The sequence below is a fragment of the Canis lupus genome, chromosome 12 (genome assembly GCF_048164855.1).
Source record: "Canis lupus baileyi chromosome 12, mCanLup2.hap1, whole genome shotgun sequence".
NCBI classification, from domain to species: Eukaryota; Metazoa; Chordata; class Mammalia; order Carnivora; family Canidae; genus Canis; species Canis lupus.
This window is the reverse complement of record NC_132849.1, coordinates 9,603,220-9,631,073: the sequence shown is the minus strand read 5'-3', so window position 1 is coordinate 9,631,073 and position 27,854 is coordinate 9,603,220. Positions and strand designations below refer to the sequence as shown.

The following is a 27,854-nucleotide window of genomic DNA, read 5'->3' as shown; positions in this document are numbered from 1 at the left end:
TCCAAATATATAATTAATCAGAATAAATATAAATGGATTCAACTTTCCTGCTAAAAGAAAGATAATCAGATATGATCTCTTAAAAAATCTAGTTTATAGTCCCTGTTTACAAGAGACATACTTAAAATATAAACACACAGACAGGTGAAAAATAAAGAGATATAATTTGCCAGTCAAATGCTATCTGAAAGAAAGCTCTTATCCCTTTGTTTTTCTATATTAATTTTAGAATCAGTTTTCCAAGGCTCATGACAACTCTATTGGGATTTTTTTAAGAGTAATGTTGAGTTTATATTTCATTTCCTAAATTGAATGTTTTCATCCATGACCATGGTATATTTTCTCACTTATTTAAGTGTTAAATGGCCTCAATAATATGCTGTAATTTTCTCCATAAAGATTTTGCTTGTCTCTTTTTTTTTTTTTTTTTTTGGCATCTTACAGTTTGCGTTGCTTTTGTGAATGGTACTTTTTTTCTTTTTTTTTTTTTTTAACTTATTTTTTATTGGTGTTCAATTTGCCAACATATAGAATAAGACCCAGTGCTCATCCCATCAAGTGCCTCCCTCAGTGCCCATCACCCAGTCACCCCCACCCCCTGCCCACCTCCCTTTCTACTATCCCTTGTTCATTTCCCAGAATTAGGAGTCTCTCATGTTCTGTCTCCCTTTCTGATATTTCCCACTCATTTTTCTCCTTTTCCCTTTATTCCCTTTCACTATTTTTTATATTCCCCTAATGAATGAGACCATATAATGTTTGTCCTTCTCCGATTGACTTATTTCACTCAGCATAATACCCTCCAGTTCCATCCACGTTGAAGCAAATGGTGGGTATTTGTCATTTCTAATGGCTGAGTAATATTCCATTGTATACATAGACCACAGCTTCTTTATCCATTCATCTGCCGATGGACACCGAGGCTCCTTCCACAGTGCGGCTATTGTGGACATTGCTGCTATAAACATCGGGGTGCAGGTGTCCCAGTGTTTCACTGCATCTGTATCTTTGGGGTAAATCCCAGCAGTGCAATTGCTGGGTCATAGGGCAGATCTATTTTTAACTCTTTGAGGAACCTCCACACAGTTTTCCAGAGTGGCTGCACCAGTTCACATTCCCACCAACAGTGTAAGAGGGTTCCCTTTTCTTCACATCCTCTCCAACATTTGTGGTTTCCTGCCTTGTTAATTTTCACATTCTCACTGGTGTGAGGTGGTATCTCATTGTGGTTTTGATTTGTATTTCTCTGATGGCAAGCGATGCGGAACATTTTCTTGTGTGCTTGTGGCCATGTCTATGTCTTCCTCTGTGAGATTTCTGTTCATGTCTTTTGCCCATTTCATGATTGGATTGTTTGTTTCTTTGCTGTTGAGTTTAATAAGTTCTTTATAGATCTTGGATACTAGTCCTTTCTCTGATACGTCATTTGCAAACATCTTCTCCCATTCTGTAGGTTGTCTTTTAGTTTTGTTGACTGTTTCTTTTACTGTGCAAAAGCTTCTTATCTTGAGATGAAGTCCCAATAGCTCATTTTTGCTTTTGTTTCTCTTGCAAGAAAGGGGGTGCTGGGATGCAAGGCTGGTTCAACACTCGTAAAACAGTCAATGTGATTCATCATATCAGCAAGAGAAAAAACAAGAACCATATGATCCTCTCAATAGATGCAGAGAAAGCATTTGACAAAATACAGCATCCTTTCCTGATCAAAACTCTTCAGAGTGTAGGGAGAGAGGGAACATTCCTCAGCATCTTAAAAGCCATCTACGAAAAGCCCACAGCAAATATCATTCTCAATGGGGAAACACTGGGAGCCTTTCCCCTAAGATCAGGAACACAACAGGGATGTCCACTCTCACCACTACTATTCACCTTAGTACTAGAAGTCCTAGCCTCAGCAATCAGACAACAAAAAGAAATAAAAGGCAAATTGGCAAAGAAGAAGTCAAACTCTCCCTCTTCGCAGATGACATGATACTGTATATAGAAAACCCAGAAAACTCCACCCCAAGATTGCTAGAACTCATACAGCAATTCGGCCGTGTGGCAGGATACAAAATCAATGCCTAGAAGTCAGTGGCATTTCTATACACTAACAATGAGACTGAAGAAAGAGAAATTAATGAGTCAATCCCATTTACAATTGCACCCAAAAGCATAAGATACCTAGGAATCAACCTAACCAAAGAGGTAAAGGATCTATACCCTAAAAACTACAGAACACTTCTGAAAGAAATGGAGGAAGACTCAAAGAGATGGAAAAATATTCCATCATGGAATATTTTGGATTGGAATACATGGAATGCTCATGGATAGGAAGAATTAATATTGTGAATGTCAATGCTACCCAGGGCAATTTACACATTTAATGCAATCCCTATAAAATACCATGGACTTTCTTCAGATAGTTGGAACAAATCACCTTAAGATTTGTGTGGAATCAGAAAAGACCTGAATAGCCAGGGGAATATTTAAAAAGAAAACCATAGCTGGGGGCATCACAATGCTAGATTTCAGGTTGTACTACAAAGCTGTGGTCATCAAGACAGTGTGGTACTGACACAAAAACAGACAATGGAACAGAATAGAGAATCCAGAAGTGGACCCTTAACTTTATGGTCAACTAATATTTGACAAAGGAGGAAAGACTATCCACTGGAAGAAAGACAGTCTCTTCAATAAATGGTGCTGGGAAAATTGGACATCCACATGCAGAAGAATGAAACTAGACCACTCTCTTTCACCATACACAAAGATAAACTCAAAATGGATGAAAGATCTAAATGTGAGACAAGATTCCATCAAAATCCTAGAGAAGAACACAGGCAACATCCTTTTTGAACTCGGCCACAGTAACTTCTTGCAAGATACATCCACGAAGGCAAGAGAAACAAAAGCAAAAATGAACTATTGGGACTTCATCAAGATAAGAAGCTTCTGCACAGCAAAAGAAACAGTCAATAAAACTAAAAAACAAACAGAATAGGAGAAGATATTTGCAAATGACGTATCAGATAAAGGGCTAGTTTCCAAGATCTATAAAGAACTTATTAAACTCAACAGCAAAGAAACAAACAATCCAATCATGAAATGGGCAAAAGACATGAACAGAAATCTCACAGAGGTACTTCTTTTCTATTACATTTTGTAATTAGTTATTGCTGTTGAATAGGAACTCCAATGACTTTTTTTCCATGTTAATCTTGTATACAGCAACTCTGCCAAACTTCCTTAATTTATTTTAAAAACCAAACTAATCTTAATACTGATGCTTGTTAATAGCAACACAAAAGTCTATAGACTAATTTCATTTATCATGGACACAGAAATTCTAGATAAAATACTATCAGATCAAACCCAGTTATTTACTAAAATAACATACAATGAAAAAATGCTGTAATTCTTATTCTATGATGTACATAAGATGGCTCCAGAAGCTTATTGAAAATTAAAATTTCTAGATTCTACTCACAAAGCTGCAATTAAGATGGAATGAAGAGGGACCCTTGGGTGGCTCAGGGATTTAGCGCCTGCCTTCAGCCCAGGGTGTGATCCTGGAGTTCTGGGATCAAGCCCTACATCAGGCTCCCTGCATGCAGCCTGCTTTTCCCTCTGCCTGTGTCTCTGCCTCTCTCTCTCTCTCTGTGTCTCTCATGAATAAATAAATAAAATCTTAAAAAAAAAAGATGGAATGAAGACATACGTATTTTAAGTCTCTCCCCAGAGACTATAATATATAATATATAATATATATATTATAATATATGCCATTATGTGGGATGAGGACTAAACTTTAGGAAATATCAAAGAGGAGTTTGATTTAGAAATGCAAAGATTTTTCATATTATTAAATAAATCTCCATAATTCAATATTATCAATAAAATAAAGGAGAAAAACCAAATAATTTTTTAAAAATTAATAAAATTAAGCAGCAACTAATAATAAACTTAATGATTTGCCATGTAATATTTTTACCATCAAGACCCAGAAGCCTGGAGGCTCACCAAGGTTAGGCCACATTGTTTTGAGGTTTATTGCATAGTAATGGAGTGTGGAATTCAGCTCTTGCCTACTCCATATTTAAGCTTACAACAAAGTTGTTGTAATTAAAATAGTATGGTGCTTGCAAAGGAATAATTAAATAGGCCGATGAAACAGAATACAGCATTCAAAAATGGACCCCCCAAAAATGAATGGATGAAGAGGGTTAAGAGGTACAAATTTCCAGTAATAAAATAAATAAGTCACAAAAATAAGAAATAAAAATAAATAAGTACCTAATATGTTATATAGTCAACATTCCAATTTAGTTGCATATGTAGGGGAGTGATTAATGTTACATTTAATTAAGTGGTACTAATAAAGTAATAGTCCATGCATGCAAAGAAAAAACTCCTTTAATTACAATATAAAAAATGAATTTCAGATAGATTTGATATCTGAATATAAAAAGTTTATCTATGAAAATATTCTAAGAGAGTACAAGAAAATTAACATATAATCAAGGTGAAATTAATCTGATAGAAGCCCTGAAACCATAAAAAGAATGACAGATTTTTTTTTTAAGATTTTATTTATTTATTTGGGGAACCCTGGGTGGCGCAGTGGTTTAACGCCTGCCTTTGGCCCAGGGCGCGATCCTGGAGACCCGGGATCGAATCCCGCGTCGGGCTCCCGGTGCATGGAGCCTGCTTCTCCCTCTGCCTATGTCTCTGCCTCTCTCTCTCTCTCTCTGTGTGTGACTATCATAAATGAATAAAAAAATTTAAAAAAAAAGATTTTATTTATGTATTCAGGAGAGACACAGAGAGAGGCAGAGACATAGGCAGAGGGAGAAGCAGGCTCCCTGATGTGGGACTTGCGATCCTGAAGATCACGGTCTTGAGCCAAAGTCAGATGCTCAACCACTGAGCCACCCGGTGCCCCCAAGAATGACAGATTAAAAAAAATTTTTTTGGAGAAGCTATAACATACATACCAAACAGCATAAATCCTAATTGAATAGAAGAATGAATTACCACCAATTAAACACTCCCGTAACCACCACCAAGTCTAGAAGCCCTTCTTAAATTTCTTCATAATCACTTCCCACCTCTACTGCCTCAAGGCAGCCATTATGCTAATCTGCAATACTTCAGCTTCGTTTTGCATGCTTTTAAGCTTTATGTAAATGAAGTCATACATAATGAATTCTTTTCACTCTCTCTTGTGTTCAACATGATGTTTGTGAGATTGATCCATATTTCTGTGTGTAGCTCTAGTGATTCATTCCCAGAGCTGTAGTTTTTCCTATGACTGAACCATTCTAGGCATTCCACTGTTGAATATATTTTTTAAAGATATTTATTTATTTATTTATTTATTTATTTATTTATTTATTTATTTATGAGAGACAGAGAGAGACAGAGACATAGGCAGAGGGAGAAGCAGGCTCCCTGTGGGGAGCCCCATGTGGGACTCAATCCCAGGACTTGGAATCACAACCTGAGCCAAAGGCAGATGCTCAGCCACTGAACCACCCGGGCGCCCTCCACTGCTGAATATTTGAATTGTCTCTAGTTTAGGAGAATTAAAGATAATGCTGCAAGAACAACTTTGTCCATGTGTCTTGATGCACACATGCATACATTTCTACTAGGTATATACCTAGGAGTGGACTTGTTAGGTTAAAAAGAAATTGTATGCTTGATTTTTGTAGATATGTCCAGTTTTCCAGAGTGGAAGTGCCTACTTAATTTCAACCAGCAGTACATAAGAATTCACTTTGCTTCATATCCTTGCCAAAATGTGGTATTGTGCCTTTTAAATTTTGGCCAAAAATGACTGATTTGACTACATAAAAGTAAAATATTTCTGTATAAATAGAAACACAAATGACACTTATTAATAAGAAAACTTTAATACTTTACACATATCCAAATTATGGACTAATAATATTGCTATGAAAATAAGTTAGATCTCAGATATTATATGGTAGTGATAGTTATGATATGGTGCTACGCAAAAAAAGCTATGTGGCATACCAGTCTAAATCAAAACCAAACAAGTGAAGACCCTCTTTGTATTTGTGTATGCACGCATTTATGAGTATAGATCATGCTAAATTATTATTATTTCTTATTTTCAGGGGCTTGGGAGAGCCAAAGTAGTTTTGATTTATGATAAACCATAATTAATTTTGTAATTAAAAATTCCAATTAAAAATTGGAAACAAAAACCAAACACCTGCAGCAGAAACAGTATACTGATTATAAACAAGGCACTGCCTTGGATTTTGGTTATATAAAAATGAATCACGCAGGCCCTTAAAGGTTTATCATCTGAAGGAGGAGATAGCTCGGTGGAGAGACTGCCCTGTCATTGCAGGTTCAATTATTTCTGAAAGTTTAGCAAAAAAAGATCACTTCTGTTACACTACACAAGCTCTCTATCACACAATAAATCTGAATGTGTAATTACTCAGTGCCCTTTGTCTTTCCTTGCATTACCTTGAGAGAGCCTTCTAAAATGAAAGCAATCTTCTCTTTCTCTTTTTCCTTTTCTTTTTCTTGATCTGCTATCTCTGTTTTGCTCATTCCTTTGTTACCTATAACCAGAGAAAATGAAACTTCTTAGTAACTCTCTACAACAAAGTTTCATAGTAGGACCAAAGGTCTGGATTAAAGGGGACTTTAAAGGCTACCAAGTCCAACTCTCCATTCTTTCACCCCTCACTCTTTGATTGTCTCCAGAGTGGTTGTCTGACATGGAAGTGAGCTCCTCCAGAGATGAGGAAGGCACTGTCATGGGGGGAGGTAATGCATTCCATTCTCATGCTGCCTTGAACTTGAACTTGAAACTTGTATTGCAGTTGCCTCTCTCTGCCTGGAGCTTTAACCTAATTAATCCTAGTTTAAACCCTTCAAAGACCACACAGAAGAAATCTAACTTATCCTTTCATATTGAAGCCCTCCTCTTGCCATTGTAGTCATTCTGTTTTGAAGATTTACAATCATCCTGACTCAAAAGCTCTCAAACCGAATGCAATACCTACCAAGTGTATTCCCATCCCAAACTGACCATTTTCTGCATTTCCCTAAACATCTAGATAGTAATTAAGCTTTCGATTCTGTTCAGAAGCAGAATAGAGAAAAGGCAGTCAACCCACAATTTTTCCTGGTTGTAGGCAAGTAATGGCCCTAGATGTTATTGTGAAAGGGTGGCCCTACATCCTTTTTATATAGTCTTGTCCGTCGTTCCAGGTTTTTAGTGCTGTCCTTTTGTGCCCCCATCAGGATGAAGGCCAAGCTAATAGGTTGATTATTATAACCATTTTAGTGGATGGTAACTAATTCATTACCAACGTGGCTAGTTTTTATTTTGGAATTAAGCCAAGCACTAATTCCTTTGGTGATTGACAGAAGTTGCAAAATCTTTGGAAAATAAATACCTTTGCTTCTTTATGAGAAATCATTCTCAACTTCTGCTATCAGAAATAATATTATTAACATGGAAACCTTCCCCTTTGCACGAACCTAGTGAGCTTTCTCTATTTTCCAGAGAACTTATCTCATTGCTTTACTTCTTTATCAAGTATCCTTCCTCTTTTTTTCACCCTTTTTCCCTTCCCCAACAGCATCAAAGCCATGGAAATTAACAAAAATAAACATAGGTAATATCCTACATCCTGTCAAGTGCCTGTCACAAGCTCCGAATAATTCATTTTCCTTTATTTTTAGATTCCTACCCTCCAGGTAGTCTTGGGACTCTCTGCTTGCTCTTCTAAGAAAGGTCTTGTTTTAATTTCACTTTTCGAATCTAAAAGTATTCAAATGGAGACATGCTGACTCTGAATTGCCTCATATTGGCAACAAATCTTAGATAGCTGAACTTATCTACCTTACCAAAATAAAGACATCTGGCATTCCCCTAACATCACATTTGATCTGCAGGACAGAGCAAATCTTCCAAATCTGGTGGAAAGTGGCATCAATATAGGACAAATATTCCATTATCTTATCATCAATCTCATCATATTTGGAACTCAGCTCTTCTATTTTTTAGAGAAGGCAAAGTGTCTCAGAAATTTGTAGGCAACCCCTTTTAATACTGAAGTATTCAGTCTTGGTTACATTAACAAATAGGAGGATGTCTTTGGACTTTACATGCAAGTTCATCCAGTTACTTACTTTTAGATTCTTTAACAGCATTGATTTTGCCAGGAGAAGTGATTTTGCCACCAGCAGATTTCAATTCCAGCTCAGCCTTTGTCCTATTAATTTCCTCAGCCATTTTAGATTCCTGATATATGGCTTCTTCTTTTATGATCCAATCTTGAATGGATTTTGCCACAAGTTCCAAATAATTCCTAAAATAAAGTTTGAAAAAGAGCAAATGACAATTGAGTTACTATTAATTAAAATCAATCAATACTTAAGATACCAACTGTGCAAATGAACTTTTCAAAGATGAACTGATCCTAAATTGCCCATGTAACAAATGTAATAGATTCAGATAGATCCTAGATGTAATTTGTACAAAGTTTTCAAATACAAATACCCAGTGAGCATGTGAAAAGTGCCCAACTTTGTTCATAGTTAAAGACAATTTTAAAACGAGATGTTTCCACTCCAGTCAAGGATTAAAAAGTTTGATACTCTCAACACTTAGCTGGAGAGTAATACGATACAATCCCTTTTTAGAGTGATTTTATAGCATAATAGAAACTCTCTTAATTAATGACAGCTAACTGACTCACTGGATTAATTGAAATGCTCCAGTCTTGCTGTAAAACTTACTGGCCTGCAAATACACCCTAAATACTGTGCCTTATACTGCTTGTGCACTTATGCTCACACCAGCGAGTAGTTTGCTCACTGTGAGTCAGTCATGTTTGTTCCCAAATCCATTCATACTATTTAGTCTGATGATTGTACTTATTTTTAATGAAATCTTATGTATACTTACAGCATCTGAATGTCCCCAGAGAGTTGTTTCTGAGGAAATAAGTTGAAATATTTAGATTTGACAATCAAGATTAGTTACTGTCAAATTGTGTGAAAGTGAGGTCTAAGGCTTGAAAAATAAAGCTGGAGGGATTCTATACGCAGGTTGTTTCACAATTTTCTTTCATTCTTGATCCCTTTTAAAGAAATAAACTGAAAACTATAGTCTATGAGTTATGGGTACGCGGTATCTTCATTGGGAAGGGAAAGGACATCTCAGACTCAACCTGTTCCCAAACTAATTAATCTTCCTCTCCAAACTGCCCTGTGAGGCCTTTTGGTATCTTAGTTGTTGGCAAGTCTATACTCCTAGTTGATCAGCCCAAAGACCCTGAAGGCATCCTTATTTTCTCCCACTCCTTTTCCAATCAGTTGGGAGATCCAAATGATTTTTTAAAACACATTTAAAATATACTCAAAATCTAATCACTTCCCCTTTGCTTCACTGCTATCTTCTTGGTCTAAGCCACCATTACCCTTTGCTAGGATGGCTACTGTGGCCTCCCAACTGGTCTCCGTGTCCCTACCCTGGACCTGCTGTAGTCTATTTTCCACAGAGCCACTAGAGAGATTCTTTTTATTCTTTAGATCATGTCTCTCTCCAGTTTGGAACCTTTCATGAATCTGCCTTTCAAACAAAACCTAGAGTTCTTGCTATTTTTTTCATGATGAGGGAACACAGCCAAATCAGTATTCAAATGAGATGACAAAATAGAAATATTTCAGCATGCAAGGATTCAGGAATTCACCAACCACAGATACTTTCTGAAAGAATTACTCACAAATGTACTCCAGCTGCATTGAAAAAATAAATCCAAGAAAGAAGACAACATGGGATATAAATAAAAGGGCTGAGGAAAAAAACAGTACAATTTGTAATTAAATGTAAAATAAATGTGTTACTTGTTTGTTATTAAAAATATTACTTAATAATTGGAAATAAAATTTCTAGACACTTTCAAAATGGGAGGTAGGTGATTGGTTGGGAGTAAGTAAAATGTTAAAAATTTTAACATTTTCTGTGAAATGATATTAGTACTCATTAACCCCAATTACGATACAAAATGTTTAAATATGTGATTTAAAAGGACAACTTCTAGAAGGATATAAATAGAATGTATAACTTTAAAAACATCACACAGTAAGAATGAACTAAAAATTCAATCTAACAAAAGGAAGAAAAGAGATTAATCTTAAAGTAGAAATATACTTATTAAATGGTTAAGAATGAGGCCAAAGACATTACTGATAAAGATAGAAGTGAACAGATTAATTCTTTAAAATACAAAGTTTTTGGGACGCCTGGGTGGCTCAGTCAGTTAAGTGTCTAACTCTTGATTTCAGCTCAGGTCATGATCTCAGGGAAATGAGATTGAGCCTACTACCCCCCATTCTTCCACCCCTCCCCTCAGTTGGCTCTGTGCTGAGTGTAGGGCCTGCTTAAGATTCACAAATCAAAATGATGCAGAAAAATAAAAGAATGGCAGATGGCTGACTAGGAAGCCAGAAAAAGTCCAGATTCTTGATGACTTTGGTGAGTAGCTGTACTATCCCTGAGATGCTGTTCAATTCCAAATTTCTCACTAGAGAAGAAAAAGAATTCCTTATTAATAAGTTTAACCACTGTAGGTGCAATTCCTAGTTAACCTGAAAAATGACTGAGAAAGTTATATCAGTAAATTTTTATATAAAAGATACTGTTCCAAAATACTAATATCAAAGCTGGTGAAATTCAAGGTCCAGGGCATTAAAGGGAACAAGACGTTTTATCATGTTGGTAAAACTTACAATGCGTTAAAAAGGATACTTCTAAAAATACAGATTCAAAAATAAGTTTAAATATACACACATATAGACACAGTACACATGAAAAACTAACAGAAGAAATAGCCAAAATTATAATAATAAAGACAGACCTTAATTTATCTCTCTCAGGAATGGACATTCATCATGAAAATATGTTTCAATTTTATTCTAATAGACATCTAAAATCCAAATGTCATGCACGAGGTTGTAGAACAATGTAAATTACCAAAAGTAATTGAAGAAGAAATAGAAATTCTGAATAGAAGATAAACCTTAGAAGAACTGCAGAAGTTGTAGATAATCTGTTCCTCATCCTTTCACACTATCATCTCTCACTGGGCCTGGTCATCCAGCCCCTAGGCAGGTGAGTAGCTCTATCTCTAAATGGTTTTCCATGTAAAGTGTTCCTAACCTTCCCAAAATAATGTACTATATGATGTAAGCTTCTGTATATTGAGCAAAGGATTAGCATACGACCTGTTTCCCCAGTTATTCTGTACATCCATTCTCTGTATCTTTCTGTATCCTTTTAAAATAAAACAAAGCTGTATAAAATAATCAATACTGGTTATACATCAACCAGCAGTGAAAAAAAAATAATGAGGTATTCTCATCATTAATGAGAAGAGAGAACAAAACTTTAAGATCATGAAGAAATAATGAAGGAGCTTGGAAGAAAAAAAATCACTGATTCCTAGACATCTATTTGCTGAGCTGCTGTGTTGATATGTCACTCAGTTGCCCTACTTTTGAGTCTTCTTCAAATTAAGTGGAGTTATCCCAAATCAGCATGCAGCATGTCATGTTTTATAGTTCCTACTTGAAATATTTCAGAGGTAGTTGTATTAGAGCCCAAACAAATCAACTATAAGGTAGTAATATCCTCACTAGACTTAACTGATCCAGGAATGATGCCTGTCATCAGAGCAGTATAGCTTTGATGCTTATTACAGTGCCTGGTACACCTCAGATGTTCAACTGGATAAACTAAATTGAAGGGGTTTTTTTTTTGTTGTTGTTGTTTGTTTGTTTGTTTTGTTTTTAGGATTCTTTTTTTTTTTTTTAAGATTTTATTTATTCATTTGAAAGGGAGAGGGAGAAGCAGACTCCCCGGTGAGCAGACAACCAGACATGAGCCTCTATCCCAGAACTCTGAGATCCTGGCTAGCATTCTTAAGTAACAAAAATATAATTAGTGATAATGTTTTCAAAATCAGCTTACATTTTATAGCATTTTCCAATAAGTATGATCACACATTGCTTAGTACATGCTGCAAGCTTCTTTGGCTGTATAACTCTCATAAAAATTTGTAAGGAATATTAGTCAGGGTTCTCCAGAGAAATAGAACCAATAAGATGTGTAGAGAGAGAAAGAAAAAAAATATTTATTATGCAGAATTGGCTCACACAATTTTAGAGGCTGAGAAATACTAAGATCTACAAACACAAAGCTGAGAGTCAGGAGAGCCAATGATGTATTATATTCTAATCAGAACTCTTTAGAGTTGTTTTCTAGTTATACTTCCTAGGTTATGTAATTATGTGTGTGTTTGTGGTCTGTGTGTGTGTTCACTTTCTCAGCCCCATGATTCTTACTCCTGCATTCTTGATTTATTTGTAGGGACTTTAATTTAAGCACAGCAGGGTTCAATAAGCCAATTGAAGGTTTTTTTTTTTTTTTTTTTTTTTTTTTTTTTTGACTTGAACTACCTTGCTTAGGCTAAGTAGCTAAGTAACCAAGGAGCTAACTAAACTAAGATAGCTATTAACTAAACTGTCTGAGTTGGTTACCTGAATCCAACGTTGGAGTGAAGAGCAATGTTCCAATGTTCACAATGCAGACGTTGTGTATTCATTGGATTATGAAAGACTAAAAGTAGAGAGTTGTCCTGGGTATGGTAATAAGAATCAATCCACCTGTATTGCTGACTGGCTTCTTGCAGAACCTAAAATCAAAATATTTGCATTGTGTTCCCGCCTCCCCCCCCCAGGAGAAGGCTCTCCTGCTAGGGCATATCTCAGCTTAGCAGGAGACCCTCTTTTTATTTCCACACTGTTAGTCTCACTGGTGAGAATGTAAGTGGTAGATTTTTTTGGAGCTGAATTCAGCAACTCTTATAGAAAAACAGATACTAGTTTCCAGGCATACAGGCATCTGCTCAAGTGTTTTTAATTTATTAAGCCTGGGAGATAATAATTAAGTCAAGCAGCTATTTAACATTTTGCATGCCTTCATATAGATCATCTCATTTTAAAATCCCCAGATAAATAGGTACAATTATTTTTCCCACTTCAAAATACTAAAATCCTCATTTTTCAGTGTAAATTGGAGCTGAGAGAGGATGAGAGATTTGCCTAACAACAGAGTTCATAGGTTCCAGGGTCAGGGCTTAATGCCAGTCTAAGTGTCACCATTTCACACTCTGAAGAGTGCTTTCTACTACACCATGCTGTAGTATAGAGGAATGAGGTGAGTAGTCTTTCTCATAATACTGTTTCCACATGCCTTCTAACCCTGGCCTTTCCCAAAACATTCCACCCTCAGCATGACTTGGAATTGCAGCTACCAACAGAGGGGTAGAGAGGGCAGGCACACTTGTATCCTGCTTCCATTTCACTGCTAATCAACATAAGGAAACATGTTCACAGGGCAATAAATTAGATAGCTGTGGGTTGTTTTTGTTTTTGTTTTAACATCAATCTTACGTAGGAATTTTCAGTTCTCTACTGTTTGGGTGATCTGACAGCATGGAATTGCATATTATGTTAGGAAAGAACTGTTTTACTTTTGCTTCCAATTTTACACTGGTAGTATTACCAAAATAATGTGTTTACTTCCCCAATCTACTCCCCTGTATGAGAGTCTTTATGGAGTGGCATTTAAACTATTACATCTGTTCCCTGAGAAGTAATACCAGAAACACACATGTAGTGAATATTTTTGCATTAATTTTGTTTGTTTGATTTTGTTACATAGGGTACTATTCATTACCTTTCTTTATGGAAAGGCAAATTCCTTTAAGACTTTAAACCCCCGGGGTGGTGGAAGGAGAGGAGGGCGGGGGGGGGGGGGGGGGTGGTGGTGGTGAAGGGGTGATGGGCACTGAGGGGGTCACTTGACGGGATGAGCACTGGGTGTTATTCTGTATGTTGGCAAATTGAACACCAATAAAAAATAAATTTATTATTTAAAAAAAAAAGACTTTAAACCCCCAAACCAAATATGCTCATTTCCGATGAACATGTATCCTTCTTTCCATTAGAGAGCTCTGCAAAATTTGTTTTTCTATTTACTTTAGCTGCTAGAATTTATAGCACTAAGTTTCTCAGAGCTATAGTTGCTCTTAATCAATGCTTGACAGGTTTTCATGTATCTTTTTTCACCTTTTTTTTACTACTTGGCTTTTACCTATTATTCTCTATTAATATTGCTGGTACCATAAACTAATTAGTTAATTAAAAAAATAAACACATACTTATTACAGTGTTATTCATAATAGCCAAGATATGGTGGCAACCCAAGTATTCAACCATGGATGAATGGATAAAGAAAATGTGGCACATATATATGATATGGCATATGATATAACATATATAATATATATACATAATTAAAAATATATATACACAATGTATAATGTATACTATATGTATACAATTAAATATATATACTTATTGTGTGTATATATACAACTAAATATTACTCAGACATAAAAAAAAACTCTTGCCATTTGTAACAACATGGATGAATCTAGGGAGTATCATGCTAAGTAAAATAAGTCAGTCAGAGAAAGACAGATATCATATGATTTCACTCATATGTGGAATTAAGAAGCAAAACAAACGAACAAAGAAAAAAAGAGACAAAAAATCAGATTAAAAAAAAGATTTTATTTATTTATTCATGAGAGACACACAGAGAGAGAGAGAGGCAGAGACACAGGCAGAGGGAGAAGCAGGCTCCATGCAGGGAGCCCAACATGGGACTCAATCCCAGGTCTCCAGGATCACGCCCTGGGCCGAAGGCAGCGCTAAACTGCTGAGCCACCTGCGCTGCCCAAAAAATCAGATTCTTAAATACAGAGAACAAACTGGTGGTTGCCCAGAGGGGATGGGTGAAAGAGGTGAAGGGGATTAAGAGTAAGCTTACTGTGATTAGCACTGAGTAATGTATAGAATAGTTGAATCATTATATTTTACACCTGAAACTAATATAACACTGTATGTTATACTTCACTTAAAAAAATAAGCACCTACTATGTGCCAGGTACTGTGTAGAATTTAGGAAAACAAAAGTGAACCAGATAGATTTTCCTTTAAAATCTGATTAAGATTTTTATAGCTCATCCTGGACTCAGGGACATATCCTGAGAAGATGAAATTGGATGGAGTATCTGATTCATAGAACAAATTGGACAGGAGCAGAAGTAGGTTGATGATTAGGAAGATCCTGTGGTAGAACAACAACAGGGTGGTGGCTGGACTGGTGTAGCAAGGCTGGAGATGGTGAGGAACTTTGATGGCATCAAAACTCGATGATGGATCAGACACGCAGGAGACAGGAAAAGCAGAGATGAAGGATGATTCTTAGCCTTCTGGCTTGAAGGTGATATCTTCCGAGATGGATGAGGAGAGAAACATGCGTAGAGAAACATGCGTAGATGGGAAAATTACGAGAAACATGCGTAGAGAAACATGCGTAGATGGGAAAATTACGAGCCTCATTTGGGACAATGAAATTGAGATGCAGGTCAGAAATTCAAGTGGAATTTGGAATTAGGTGTTCCAGTGTGGAACTTGAGAGAGAAATTATTTGGAGGATAAAATTTTAGGAGTCATTAGCAAAGATCATATATATATGTATATATATGTATATATACATGAAATCATCACAAGAATGTTTACAATAGAGAGAAGATGGTTCAGTGCTGAGACTCCAGGCATTTCAATATTTAAACATTAAGTCAACAAAATTCCAAACAGAGCACTGAGGAGAAATACAGTATGGCATGTTGGAAACTAGAGTGAGGAGTGTTTCACAGTGAAGTGATAAACTCTGTGATGCTGTTAAAAGGTCCAGGGAGATGAAGAAAGATAATTGTCCATTAGATTTGGCAGGGTGGTTATCATGCAGCTTCATGGAGTGGTGAGGACAGAGCCAAATCAAAAAAAAAAAAAAAAGCCTGAAATGAATGTCCAGTTAGAGATGAAAAGTTAAACATTTGTACTTCTCGACACCTCACTAAAAGAATGGTGAAATTATTGGGTTTTAATATCATGAAATAAAGGTCAGAGGACAGGAGACAAAGGCAACACAATTTAGAAGCTGAAAAGCAGAAGGACAAGGGGTGGCTGACAGCAGACACAGAAAATCAAGTTCTAAGATTAATTTAATAAGAGATCAGAAGTAACCGTACTTGTGTGCAAGAAGTGCAGAAAAGCTCAAGAAATGGCAGGACGAGGTACTTCTGAGAATGGGGTGAAAGTGGTATTGCAAATAGGAAGATTAAAATATTTTTAAGAAGCTGTTCGGGCCCGAAGAAGCTCTCAAGCAAGGAGCTGCCTGCCTATCTCCCCCCTTAGCAGACAAAGGGAGGATTATTAGCTTATGGAATGACCCAGTGGATTCTGAGAAAAGGAATCCTAGGCACTGCCAAGGGAGAGGTGTACTACAGAAAAAATGGAAATTGCCTAAAAGTTAAATGGATGTCCAGGAAATATAAGGTGACCCACCGTGTAATTCCAAATTGTATAGTAGCCACACTTTTTTTTTAAATTTTTATTTATTTATGATAGTCACAGAGAGAGAGAGAGGCAGAGACATAGGCAGAGGGAGAAGCAGGCTCCATGCACCGGAAGCCCATGTGGGATTCGATCCCGGGTCTCCAGGATCGTGCCCTGGGCCAAAGGCAGGTGCTAAACCGCTGTGCCACCCAGGGATCCCCCAGTAGCCACACTTTAAAAGTAAAAAGAAACAGGTAAAATTCATTTAAAAATATATATATTTTACTTAACCCAATGTGTCAAAAATATGATCATTTCAATATGTAATCAATATAAAAATTGTTAATGAGATATATCTGCTTTTTTCATATTAAGTCTTTGAAATTTGGTATATATATGTAGTATGTCAAACTCACAGAACATCTCAATTTGGACCAACTACATTTCAAGTACTCAGAAGCTACATGTGCCTAGTGGTTACCATATTGAAGGATGCAGAGCTAGAGGATGAATGGCAAGGAGCCTAACTGCCTTCTCCCCAGACCACTCAGGTCCCAAAACCCCGACAAGTAAATTATATCTTTCAGATGAGAGATTCGCATTTTTCCCCCTGGAGAAATAATAGAAAAGATGGAAAGAAGCAGACTATTAGAAAAATGACTGTAGATAATTCCAGAATATAAAGACAGGAGTTTCTGGATTGTACTGGGCTTGCCAATATGATACTTGGAAATAGAATGACATCAAGGCATCATCGACAGGAAACCAAGAACACTGGAACAAAGAGAAGATCTTAAAATCTTCCAGAGAGAAGAAGAAGAAGAAAAAAAAAAACAGACTCAACTGATCAGGAATTAGAATTTCATTTTTTGTTTGCTTGTTTTTTTGTTGCTTGTTTTCTCAAGAAGAATCCAAGAAGCTGGACCACTACTGAGGAATGGCCTCAAAATTTTCAGGGAAAATGTTTTCTAACTTAGCATTTTATATAAAGCCAAACTGTCACTCAAATGTAAGGGTAGAAATAAGATGTTTTCAAATGTTCAATGCTCCCAAAATTTACCTGCCATCTATTTTAGGTCAGGAAGAAACTACAGGAGGTAGTCCTCTACAAGTAACCCAAGAAAGAAGATGACGTCGGATTCATAAGCCAGAGTATTTGGTTTCTGAAAGAGAGGCCAAGGGTGTGACCAGGATGCCAATAAAGGAAGCTCCCAGACCCACAGCTGCGAAGCAGGCCTGGAGGGCTAGCGGGAGTTCAGAGCATATGTGAGAGAGTTGGCTTAGATGGTAAAACTGATACAATGCCTATTAGCTTTGAATGTATTCAAAGGAGATTTTACTCTTCGGTAGAGTTTGCGGATGAGTAACGATAAATGCATAGTAAGCTACACCAATGAAAAAAATGAGAAAACAAACTCCAAGGAAAACAAAAATAGTATCAAGAAAGGAAATCTAATCACAGAGTATTCACATAGTCCAGCCATGAATATGAATAGCATATTCATATTCATCTGAATAACATATATATAAATGAAATAAATATTGAATATTGATCTAATCAAAAATGATGATATGGTTAACAGTGCTAGTGGATGGCAAGAAGTGCTAGTGGGCATGTTGGTGTGTGTGAGTGAGTATGTACTTGTGTGGGTGTGTATGTATGTGGGTGTGCACATGTTGCATGGGAATTTCTCAAAGAGGGAATCAATTGATGATGATGCCCAGCCAAAACTAAAACTAAACAAAATGTGACTTGTTATTAGAGATTAATGAGTTAAGTAACACCATAAATAGGTAAATAAATAACTTGAGGATTTTTCCCTTTGGGAATTTAGGCATGGAGTGGGGGAGAGCTACTATTTTTCATAAGATTCTGTACAGAATTTTCTGGCTTTAAAAATGTGTGGATGTAAAACATATTGGTAAAGTTAAAATTAGAAAGATAAAACAAAAATTAGTATAGGTTTTTGCATAAAACATAGAAAGTATAGGGTTACTTGTGATTTTACATAATGGTTAAGAGGACAAGTTCTGGGGCCAGGTTTCTTGGGTTCATATCCTGCTTCTCTCACTCGTCAGCCATGTGACCCTTGGGCAAAAGGTACTACTGGTCAAGTTGTCTCAATTTCCCACTATTTACAATTACTATTTTATAAGATTGTTGTAAGGATTAAATGAGCAAACAATACTTACAAGTCATTGCTACCGTATGGTAAGTGTTCAGTAAATACTAGTTATTGCAAGTTCCATTGTCCTGTTAACTGCATCAGAAAATACTTAGAGGGTCACCTGGGTGGCTCAGTCAGTTGAGTCCTCCAACTCTTGGCTTTGGCTCAGGTGACGATCTCAGGGTCCTCCCGCTCCATGCTCAGTTGGAGTCTGCTTGAGAGTCTCTCTCTCCCTCCCCGCTGCCCCTCCCCCTGATCGCTCTCTCAAATAAAGAAAAAAATATTTTTAAAAAGGAAAATACTTTGAAATGTAGTGAAAACTTATAGACCAGATAGGCAATATGGGGGGGGAAAAAGCTGTTTTCCTATAATGCCTGACTTCTGTTCTTGGAAAATACGTGCAGCAGTTGTGTGCCTTTCTTTTTTTCTTAGAAGATTTTATAAAAATGTCTCCTTAGAAGATATATTTTAAACTATTTTGTAGATTCCCTGGGCATGCATAGTTCAATCTGGGAATAAATTCCTTTTATAGCTGAAGTAAATGGGAATATTGATCAGAACGAGATCTGAAAGAGTGACCTAGAAGTGAACTGTTCTAAATCATAGCATGACTCCCCAGACCTGTCCAACCGTCTCCTAGAGACTCATGGTCCATTAATACCTGAAGCAGAACTTTCGGTTTAAAATGTTCAGTGAAACTCCAGTCCATTAGACTGCGTTGTTGAGTTTTCTTTATGTCCTCTAATTCGGCTTCCAGAGTCATCTTCTTGGGTTTCTAAAAAATCATAGGAGTGCAATTTCAGCTTTAATTTGTTCAAGTCCAAATGGAGCCCTCTTGGACTCCATCAACTAACCAGCATGCACTCCATCTAATTGGGGAAATCTGCATATGTATAAATCCATATGGCAACATTTTAGGAGAACTGCTGCCAGAAAGAGTATGCCTTTGAGTGTTTTTTTTTTATGGGCAACATAATCTAAATATTTTTATTGTTAGGTTATACTCTTCTGAGTCCTGTTAGCAATTATAGGCAGGTTTTCTGAACTCACTTCAAGACAGCATTAGTTCTACATGGCTGTATGGTCAGCAGGTGTTTGTGAGGTTGCCAAGCCACACTACACTGTCTAGAGAGGAGCATGGAGCTTGGAAGTTTTTCTTAAGCCGCTAGTGAAATTAACTCCTTTCTCTCCAGTTGGAGTTGGTGTGGGGATGTCTGAGCAATCCCCCTCCTCCTGCTGCTGAGCATCTCCTTGTGTGTGTGTGTGTGTGTGTGTGTGTGTGTTTCTCACTCTGGGTCACAGTTTTTTTCAGATCATCTTACTTGTATCTACACTTTTAGGAAAACAATTCCTTACCTTTTCAAGAGGATCAGCCTTTGTGAGTCCTTCATCTTTGATCTCATTGTTCCTGGTCTGTTCTGTAAATCAAAGACACCAACATCCAGTTCTGTTTGGGCTTTGTTCTTGCCTTTGTCAGTGCTGCGCCTTTTTGCTGCCCATATGATCTATGTTTCTGTGCTGAAAAGGTAATTCCTGAAAGGCATGTTTCATGCCTCCAAAAAGGTGTTTGTGTCAATAATTCTAAATCACTGTCTACCTAGAAGAGTTAGGGTTTAGTATAACTAAACCCTTTGAAAAGAACTCAGCCCCCTTATGATACATTCCTAAATCATAGCAGATACTCTGCTGTCAGACTATCTCCCTCACTTCTAAAAATGTACCTTTGCCTTTACGGGTTGCAAATACTCACTGATTAAACTATAGCTCTTGTGATTCTGAAACTCTCACTTAGAAATGGATAAACTGCATCTCATATTCCAAGTTTGGCCAAAGAAACGGAGTGGGTGATGAATCTTGTGGTACTATGTTTGTGATGCTACTGAACAACTGAGCCAACCTGGCCTTTTATCTCCCTTAGAGCAGCAGCAAATTAATTCCTACATAGTCAAATATAAAATGGTTCCACCTTCACTCTCCAAACACAACTCTTCCATTCTCCTTTGCTCGTTCTTCTCTAGACTCACAAGCTTGCTTGCTGTATCTTAAAGTTTTTACATTGGCCTTTCTTTCTGACGTGCTTTGTTTTCAGATAATCACTTGGTTCAAACACTGACTTCATTCTTGTCATTGCTTAAACATCACCTTCTTAAGGGCCTTTCTGCCTTTTACCCTGTTTTATTTTTAATCAGCTCATTTACTAGTGCCTGATGATATTTATTTGTTTATGTCTCTCTCCATCTCAATGTGACTTCCTGGAGTATAAGAACCCGACCTTGTTTTCCATAACTGTATCCTGAGCACCAGGCATGTGGTAAGGGCTCGTTATGTTTTGTTTTGATTGAATGAGGAAAATCTACATCATATAACGAAACTGGAATTGCATGTAAAGTGCAAGCGCACGCGAGAGAAGACAGAGAGAAAGAGAGAGAGAGAGGAACTGTGGAAGAAATTCAAGACAAAGGCTGATTTTAGGGTAAGCATAAGATTCGACTTCATTCTGTGGCAAAGAGAACCGTATATGCATTTCTAGAGGGTGTAGTTAATTGTGTCTGCCAAGGATAGGCCAATATTTTTCTTTCTTTTGAGAGCATAGCTGCTTGCATTTTCGCTACTAGTTTCATCTTGCCTGGGGCTGGTGAAGGTGACGGCGTGAATGTTCCATTTTGATTTAGAGGAAAACTATAAAGTCAATCCAGTTCAGTATTTATATAAATACATCTACTCAAGAGAAAACTCAAGCCAACTATAACTCTAAATAGACCATGATGTCCCATGTGTCCTTGAAGCAACTGATATGAAATCTGTGGAATAAAAATTATTCTATTCTGTGGTCTGCCAGATTTCCGGGAGATTTGATATTCCCTCCTGTGTCTAAGGATCCAGCAGAAAAAGTCTCCAGTTCAGAAAATATGTTCTAAAAAATTGTGCATTAGTTATTTTGTCAAAGGAAAGGACATTCTAAAACCAATCTAAACTCTTTATTTAATAGTAGGGTAAAAATCATTTTTTTCTTTCTTTCTGATTCTGCCTTCAACCACATAATCCTTTGACAGTGTGATTCAGTAGTTTTTTGACACATCTGGAAATGGATGCTTTCTCATCCCTTTGAAAAACAGCTTTCCTAATCTGTTTTACTTTAGAGATAACAAGATCCCTCTGCAAAGCAGTTACTTTATTAAAAAAACACCCAACAAGCATAAAGGGCACATCTAAACCTATAGCCTCACGGTTATCAACTCTCAGGTTTTTCATAAATATCCAATAGACCCTGTCAACTTCAAAAACAGTCTCAGATGGAAATCCAGTGTTTGGTTAAGAAAAGCACAAATATTCGGTCCTTCACATTCAGGAACATTTATATATATATATATATATATATATATATATATATATATATATATATGAATTTGATGCTAAGATGGTTGTGCAGGAAATACGTGAACAATTTCTGCTTTGTTTGAAATGATTTCAAATGGCTGCTTTAATAATATGATTCAGAGTTGGCGGGGAGGATGTAAGATCAACAACAACAGAGTCCCTTAGACATAACAGACACAGTGAGACACCCAAGGCTCAGCCATCCTCCCCTGTCCAACTCTAAGAGTTTCTTGATGTAGATCAACATAGACCACATAGGATCCCTTACAGGTTGTGGGAGCTTATTTCTCAGGATTGCTCAGCCTCTAGGATACACTAGCATTTTTAGCCTTGACAATTTAGAGTGGCTCTAATCATCTCTTTTCCACCAGGATCTGGAATGCCAATTTATGTGGTTTGACCACCAGGTGGCAAAAGTTGCCTGAGGAAAACTATACACCAGTTGCTCTAAAGAAAAAAACAAAACACAAAGAAAAAAAACCTCAGGCCTTATATCTCTCCTGGTTTATTCTGGATCCATGTTAACACAAAGTGACTTCTTTGTCCTATATTTACATTCCCACAGGATGCACTGAAGCCATAACATCCAGGTGAACTTATTTGGCTTAATTATTTTTGTGAACTAGGCTAATAGGTAGGGGAACTTAGAATAGAGAAATAAGGAATCAACTCATTTGATAACAAAATCAGGTTAAGTATCAGCATGAAGAAACTGTATGACCAAACCACCAGATAAGGAGTTTCTGGAACTGAGGAAGCCACAAGACACAGTGGAGAGAGCATTGGTTTGGAGTTAGCTCTCTGTTGGAATCCTGATTTCCTACAAGTTACTTAATCCCTCTGAGTCTTCAATTCTTCATCTTTAGAATTGGGATAATTCTTACTCACAGACTTGAGGTTTATATTAAATACCAGTTAATATGTGTAAAATGTCTTAACATGCTTGGAATATAGCAGGGCAATATTACATAAATGTTATCTCCCGCCCTCCTCTGTCTCCCTTGCCCTCACTTACCTGCTTTACTAATAAGCAAGCAGATTTCCCTAATTCTACTTCGTCGATCTAAATAAGTGAAAACGGCAAGATGACCGGCCAATACTGATTTAACATCTGTTCTCTTGTGGCACTGACGACTTATTCTTTTTCTAATGCTTTAAAAAATTATAGATTATAAAACACACAGAGGAGTTCATAGAACATAAATGCTTAATGTAATGGATAATGAGAAAGAAAAGATCCAGCACTGCAGACATCTTAAGTGTGTCTTTTATAACCATGATTTCCTTTTTAAACTATTATATTAATCCTGATTTTTTGTGGATTATTTCAGGTTTTCTACATACACAATATTTACAAATAATAGCATTTGTTTCTTCTTTTTCAAACCTCACACTTTTATCTCTTTTTCTTGCCTTACTGAGTTGGCTAGCATCTCCAATGTAATACTGAATACAAGTGTTTAGTAGATAGCTTCCTGGTGTCAAGGGAAATCTTTCAACTTTTCATCTTGATATATAATGTTTGTTGTAGTAATTTAAGAATAAACCTTAAAGGTAGAGAAATTTTCCTTCTATTGCTAGTTTGCTAAGATTTTTTTTCACAAATTGCTAAGTTCTAAGTGCTTTTTCTCCATCCATTGAGATGATTATATCATTTTTCTCACTAGTGTATTGATAAATTATATTGATTTTAACAATATTTTTCCTATATTCTTGTTATAAAAACAACTTGTAATGTATTATTATCATTTTGTATATTGCTAGATCAGTTTACTTATTTAGGATTTTTGCATGTATGTTCATGAATGAGTTTGATTAATAATTTTCTTTTGTCATACTATCCTTGACAGTTCTATTATAAGGTTTATTCTAACTTTGTACAATGAGTAGGGATGATATTCAATTTTTATTTCTGGAAATAATTTTTAAGACTAGAATTATTTCTTTTTTGAGTGTTTGGTATCACTAATAAATAAGATCATTTGAGTTTGGCGTATCTTATTTAGGAGGATCTTTAATTATTGATTTAATTTATTTAAATGATTGCAACACTATTTGTGTTTCTATTTCTTCTTGAGTCACTGTTGGTAAGATATACTTTTCCTGTAATTTTCTCATTTCATTTTTAAATTTAGCAGAATAAAGTTGTTCATATCCTCTATTTTTATTCCTGATATGGTTTTATTCCTAATATGGGTATTTGTGCTACCCATTTTTATAGTCAGACTTTCATTAAAAAGAATTATCAAATTTTAAAAGTCTTCAGAGAACCAGACTTTTGTAGAATTTGTTCTTCCTTATTACATCTATATTTTCTATGTCAATAGTTTACTCTTATTTTCTGCCTTTCATTTTATTTGGATTTACTTTGTTCATCTTTATTTTTTAATGCTTTTATTTATTTATTTGAGAGAGAGAGAAAGTGAGAGAGAGAGAGAGAGGGAGACTGAGAGAGAGCACAAGTGGAGGGAGGGGCAGAGGTAGAGGGAAAGGCAAACTCCCCGCTGAGCAGGGAGCCAATGCAGGGATCTGTTTCAGGACTCAGAGATCATGATATGAGCGGAAGGCAGATGCCTAACGGACTGAACCATTCAGGCACCCTTATTTTGTTCATCTTTACTAACAACTTAAGGTTGATGTTTAGCTAATTAATTTTTAGTTTTCTTTTTTAAAATGTATTCATTTAAAGCTGTGAGCTTCTTTGTGAGTATCCCTTGCTTTAGTTGCATTATAGAAATTTTGATATTTAGTGTTTTCCTTGCCATTCAACTTGAATATTTCCTAATTTCTATTGTGATTTTTTCTTTTTAAAAATTTGGGCGGGATCCCTGGGTGGCACAGCGGTTTGACGCCTGCCTTTGGCCCAGGGCATGATCCTGGAGTCCTGGGATCGAATCCCACGTCGGGCTCCCGGTGCATGGAGCCTGCTTCTCCCTCTGCCTGTGTCTCTGCCTCTGTCTCTCTCTCTCTCTCTGTGACTATCGTAGATAAATTAAAAAAAATAAAAATAAAAAAATTTAAAAAAACGAATTAAAAAAATTGGGGCATTTTCTCATTAGTTTTTGTAACTAATGTCCACCACAATTTTACTGTGGTATGAAAATACATTCTGTAATTTTGATCCTGTGAAAAATTTGCTGAGACTTGTTTTGTGGTCCAGTATATAGTTAATATTTTAAAGATAAGCATACCTGTGACCTCTAAGAAGCTATAGTACTATGGAAACTTACTATAAGCATATGAATAACTGTAATAAGTAGTAGAAAATGATAACTAATGCCATAAAGGAAACACAGATTAATTATGACCATGGGAATGCTAAGGGAGCCATTTCAAGATGGACACATCTAACAAAGCTTCATGGAAGTGTCACTGAAGTCTAGTTGTAATCAAAAAGAGAACTCAGACACAGCAATTGAAAGCAGCAGGCTGTGTGAAAGAAATAGAGCCTAATTCTTTTTGGCTAGAGCCAGGATGAGTGATCAAAAGGGAAAAAGTGGAAAGTTACGGGAAAGAAATTTAGTACTACTAGAGAAGCATGTACAGCGGACCAAAGAATTGGGTTCAGTTAGTAGGGAGACATTGACGGTTGAAAGCAGGAAATGAACAGCTGTATTTTAGGTAATTAATATGACATCTATGCATAAGATAGCTCAATAAATTTAGCCTAACAGTCTCCTATGCATATATATCTCCTAATATAACAATATTTATGATGGTATATTCTAGAGTAAGAGTCATTATTTGAGTTTTAAGGAAGAGAGAAAGGGAATCATTGTTCTTCACTGAGCAATGATTTTGTACTCAACTCTGTAGTGGGTAGTTCACTATCTAATTGCAGGTAATTTTTAATAACTTTTTCATATAATCACAATAACCTTATGAAATGCTAATGAGGAAAGTTTTAATTATGTGGACCTCACTATATTTACTGAGGTAAGAGTGGACTAACAGGCCTTAGGATATTTTAAAAATCAATAATAATAATACTCAAGAGCAAAGTTTAATTTTAACTTAGATATTAAACAGTCTTTTAATTGAAATAAGGAGACATTTAAATTTAGATAATATTTCTTGAATCATTTTTGGAGTTAATCATTGTATAATAGTGTCGACACACACACACACACACACACACACACTTACTCACCTGAAGGCCCAGCCTGGGCCTGAGTCTTCAAGCTGGTCTTCTGCACTGACAGCTCTATGTTGTCAGGGTCTAAGGGTTCCTTACTGTTTGGGTCAGGATGCTTTCTATTATTAGAATCAGACTGATGATCATCATAAGGTTCTTTACTGATTTCATTCTCTTGCATAGGTGTTGACCAATTGTGATCCACAAATAAAATTCTGTCTTTGGTTTCAGTATCTAGTCAGTTTAAAGAGAATCCATTAGGTACAATGCTAGAAAAATCAACAATCATAAAATAAGAAATCCTTTGGTTTCCTCCAAGTAGTGTACCTGTTTGGCATTTGGCCTCTTGGGTGCTCATTTTCATGATGTATTGCTGCCTTATCTGTTTAGCAAATCTGGCAGGGTTGTCCCACGGTATGTTGAACATCTCAGAATCTGTTCCATACATCATCTCAGAAGGTATTAGCTTTCCTTCTTCATTAACCTCAGAGAGTTTCAGGCTTTCAAAAGTAAACACTTTGAAGGCTCGTTCTACTTCATTCCAGCTCAAGACTTCTGTAAGAAAGCAAGAACTGTGTTGCTAGGAATGCTCTTACTACCACATGGCACAGGGCTGAGAGAGAGGTGGCCAGGGGGATCTGTCCACTGCAATGACAAGGGATTTACATCATGATGGATGTTGACCTGACTTTAAACATGGGTTCCACAATTCTGCAACAAATATAGAAAGTACCTAATAATAAGAAAGCTGCACAATCACGATATAATCTATCAAGATAATGTTCACAAATTACTTCATACCTTAATCAGTAGTAGGTGTATTAATATTAATTTACATGGACTCTCCAGGGTACCATATCAGTTGAATATGTTTTAAACTTATCATTTTTAAGCAAAAGCACCTTTGCTACTGTTATAATTTGAAGCAAAAAAAAATTACTCACTTGTGTCTAACATACACTGTTATATTCAGTATCTATTACTACTCCTTAGAGCTCAGAAAAGACCTCTTTTCACCCACTTGAACTGGTATAGTACTTTGCATAATTGCTCTTCATAGGTTATCAGCTTTCAATTGGCCCTATTTATTTGTGCGTTTATTGTCTTACAGCGTTTATTCATCCCTTCACCCACTCCCTCTCTCACTTGCTTGCTCACTCATTTTTGTTTTCTGTGTATTAGGCTTTGTTATGGGTCCCTGAGATTCAAAGAAAAGATTAGGTTCTTACACTTTAGAAGTTCAGAGTAGAGGGGTGGGAGATAAATATTATCAAATAATCATGAAATTTCAATGAGGAAAGTAAAATGATTGTGGTAGAGCAATGATTCTGGGGTAAACTCCAGTTTTTCTCCAATAGAAATGAGGACACAGGGATGATTCTTTAGAAAAAAAATGAGGAAATTCTAAAGAGAGACAGGGAACAGGTAAAAGCTACAGAATTAAGGAAAGTTTGCTCATTCATTCATTTTGCAAACACCTTTTGAGCACATATTAGTTGTCAAGGATTACATAGTAAAAGCTGGGAACACAGCGGTAAACTAAGCGGTGATCTTCTGATTTTACAGAGTATCCATTCTGGTGGTTGGAAACAGGGTAAACAGATAAGTGTATACCGTATCAGAGGTGGTAAGAAGGATAAAGCCAGATGAAGGGGCAAAAA

At 36.4% G+C, this 27,854-nt stretch overlaps 1 protein-coding gene across 4 annotated transcripts in view; it reads right to left on the bottom strand.

The window, feature by feature from the left end:
- SPAG17 (sperm associated antigen 17) overlaps positions 1–27,854 on the bottom strand; it is a 219,701-nt gene that overhangs the window by 98,746 nt on the left and 93,101 nt on the right. For all 4 annotated transcript variants that reach the window (XM_072769595.1, XM_072769594.1, XM_072769598.1 and 1 more), the window contains 7 exons: positions 26,521–26,748; positions 26,209–26,427; positions 20,037–20,098; positions 19,342–19,455; positions 12,580–12,734; positions 8,167–8,345; positions 6,487–6,584 (listed from right to left, as the gene is read on the bottom strand). In XM_072769595.1, the coding sequence (XP_072625696.1) occupies positions 6,487–6,584; positions 8,167–8,345; positions 12,580–12,734; positions 19,342–19,455; positions 20,037–20,098; positions 26,209–26,427; positions 26,521–26,748 (1,055 nt within the window). The remainder of the gene's footprint in view (positions 1–6,486; positions 6,585–8,166; positions 8,346–12,579; positions 12,735–19,341; positions 19,456–20,036; positions 20,099–26,208; positions 26,428–26,520; positions 26,749–27,854) is intronic.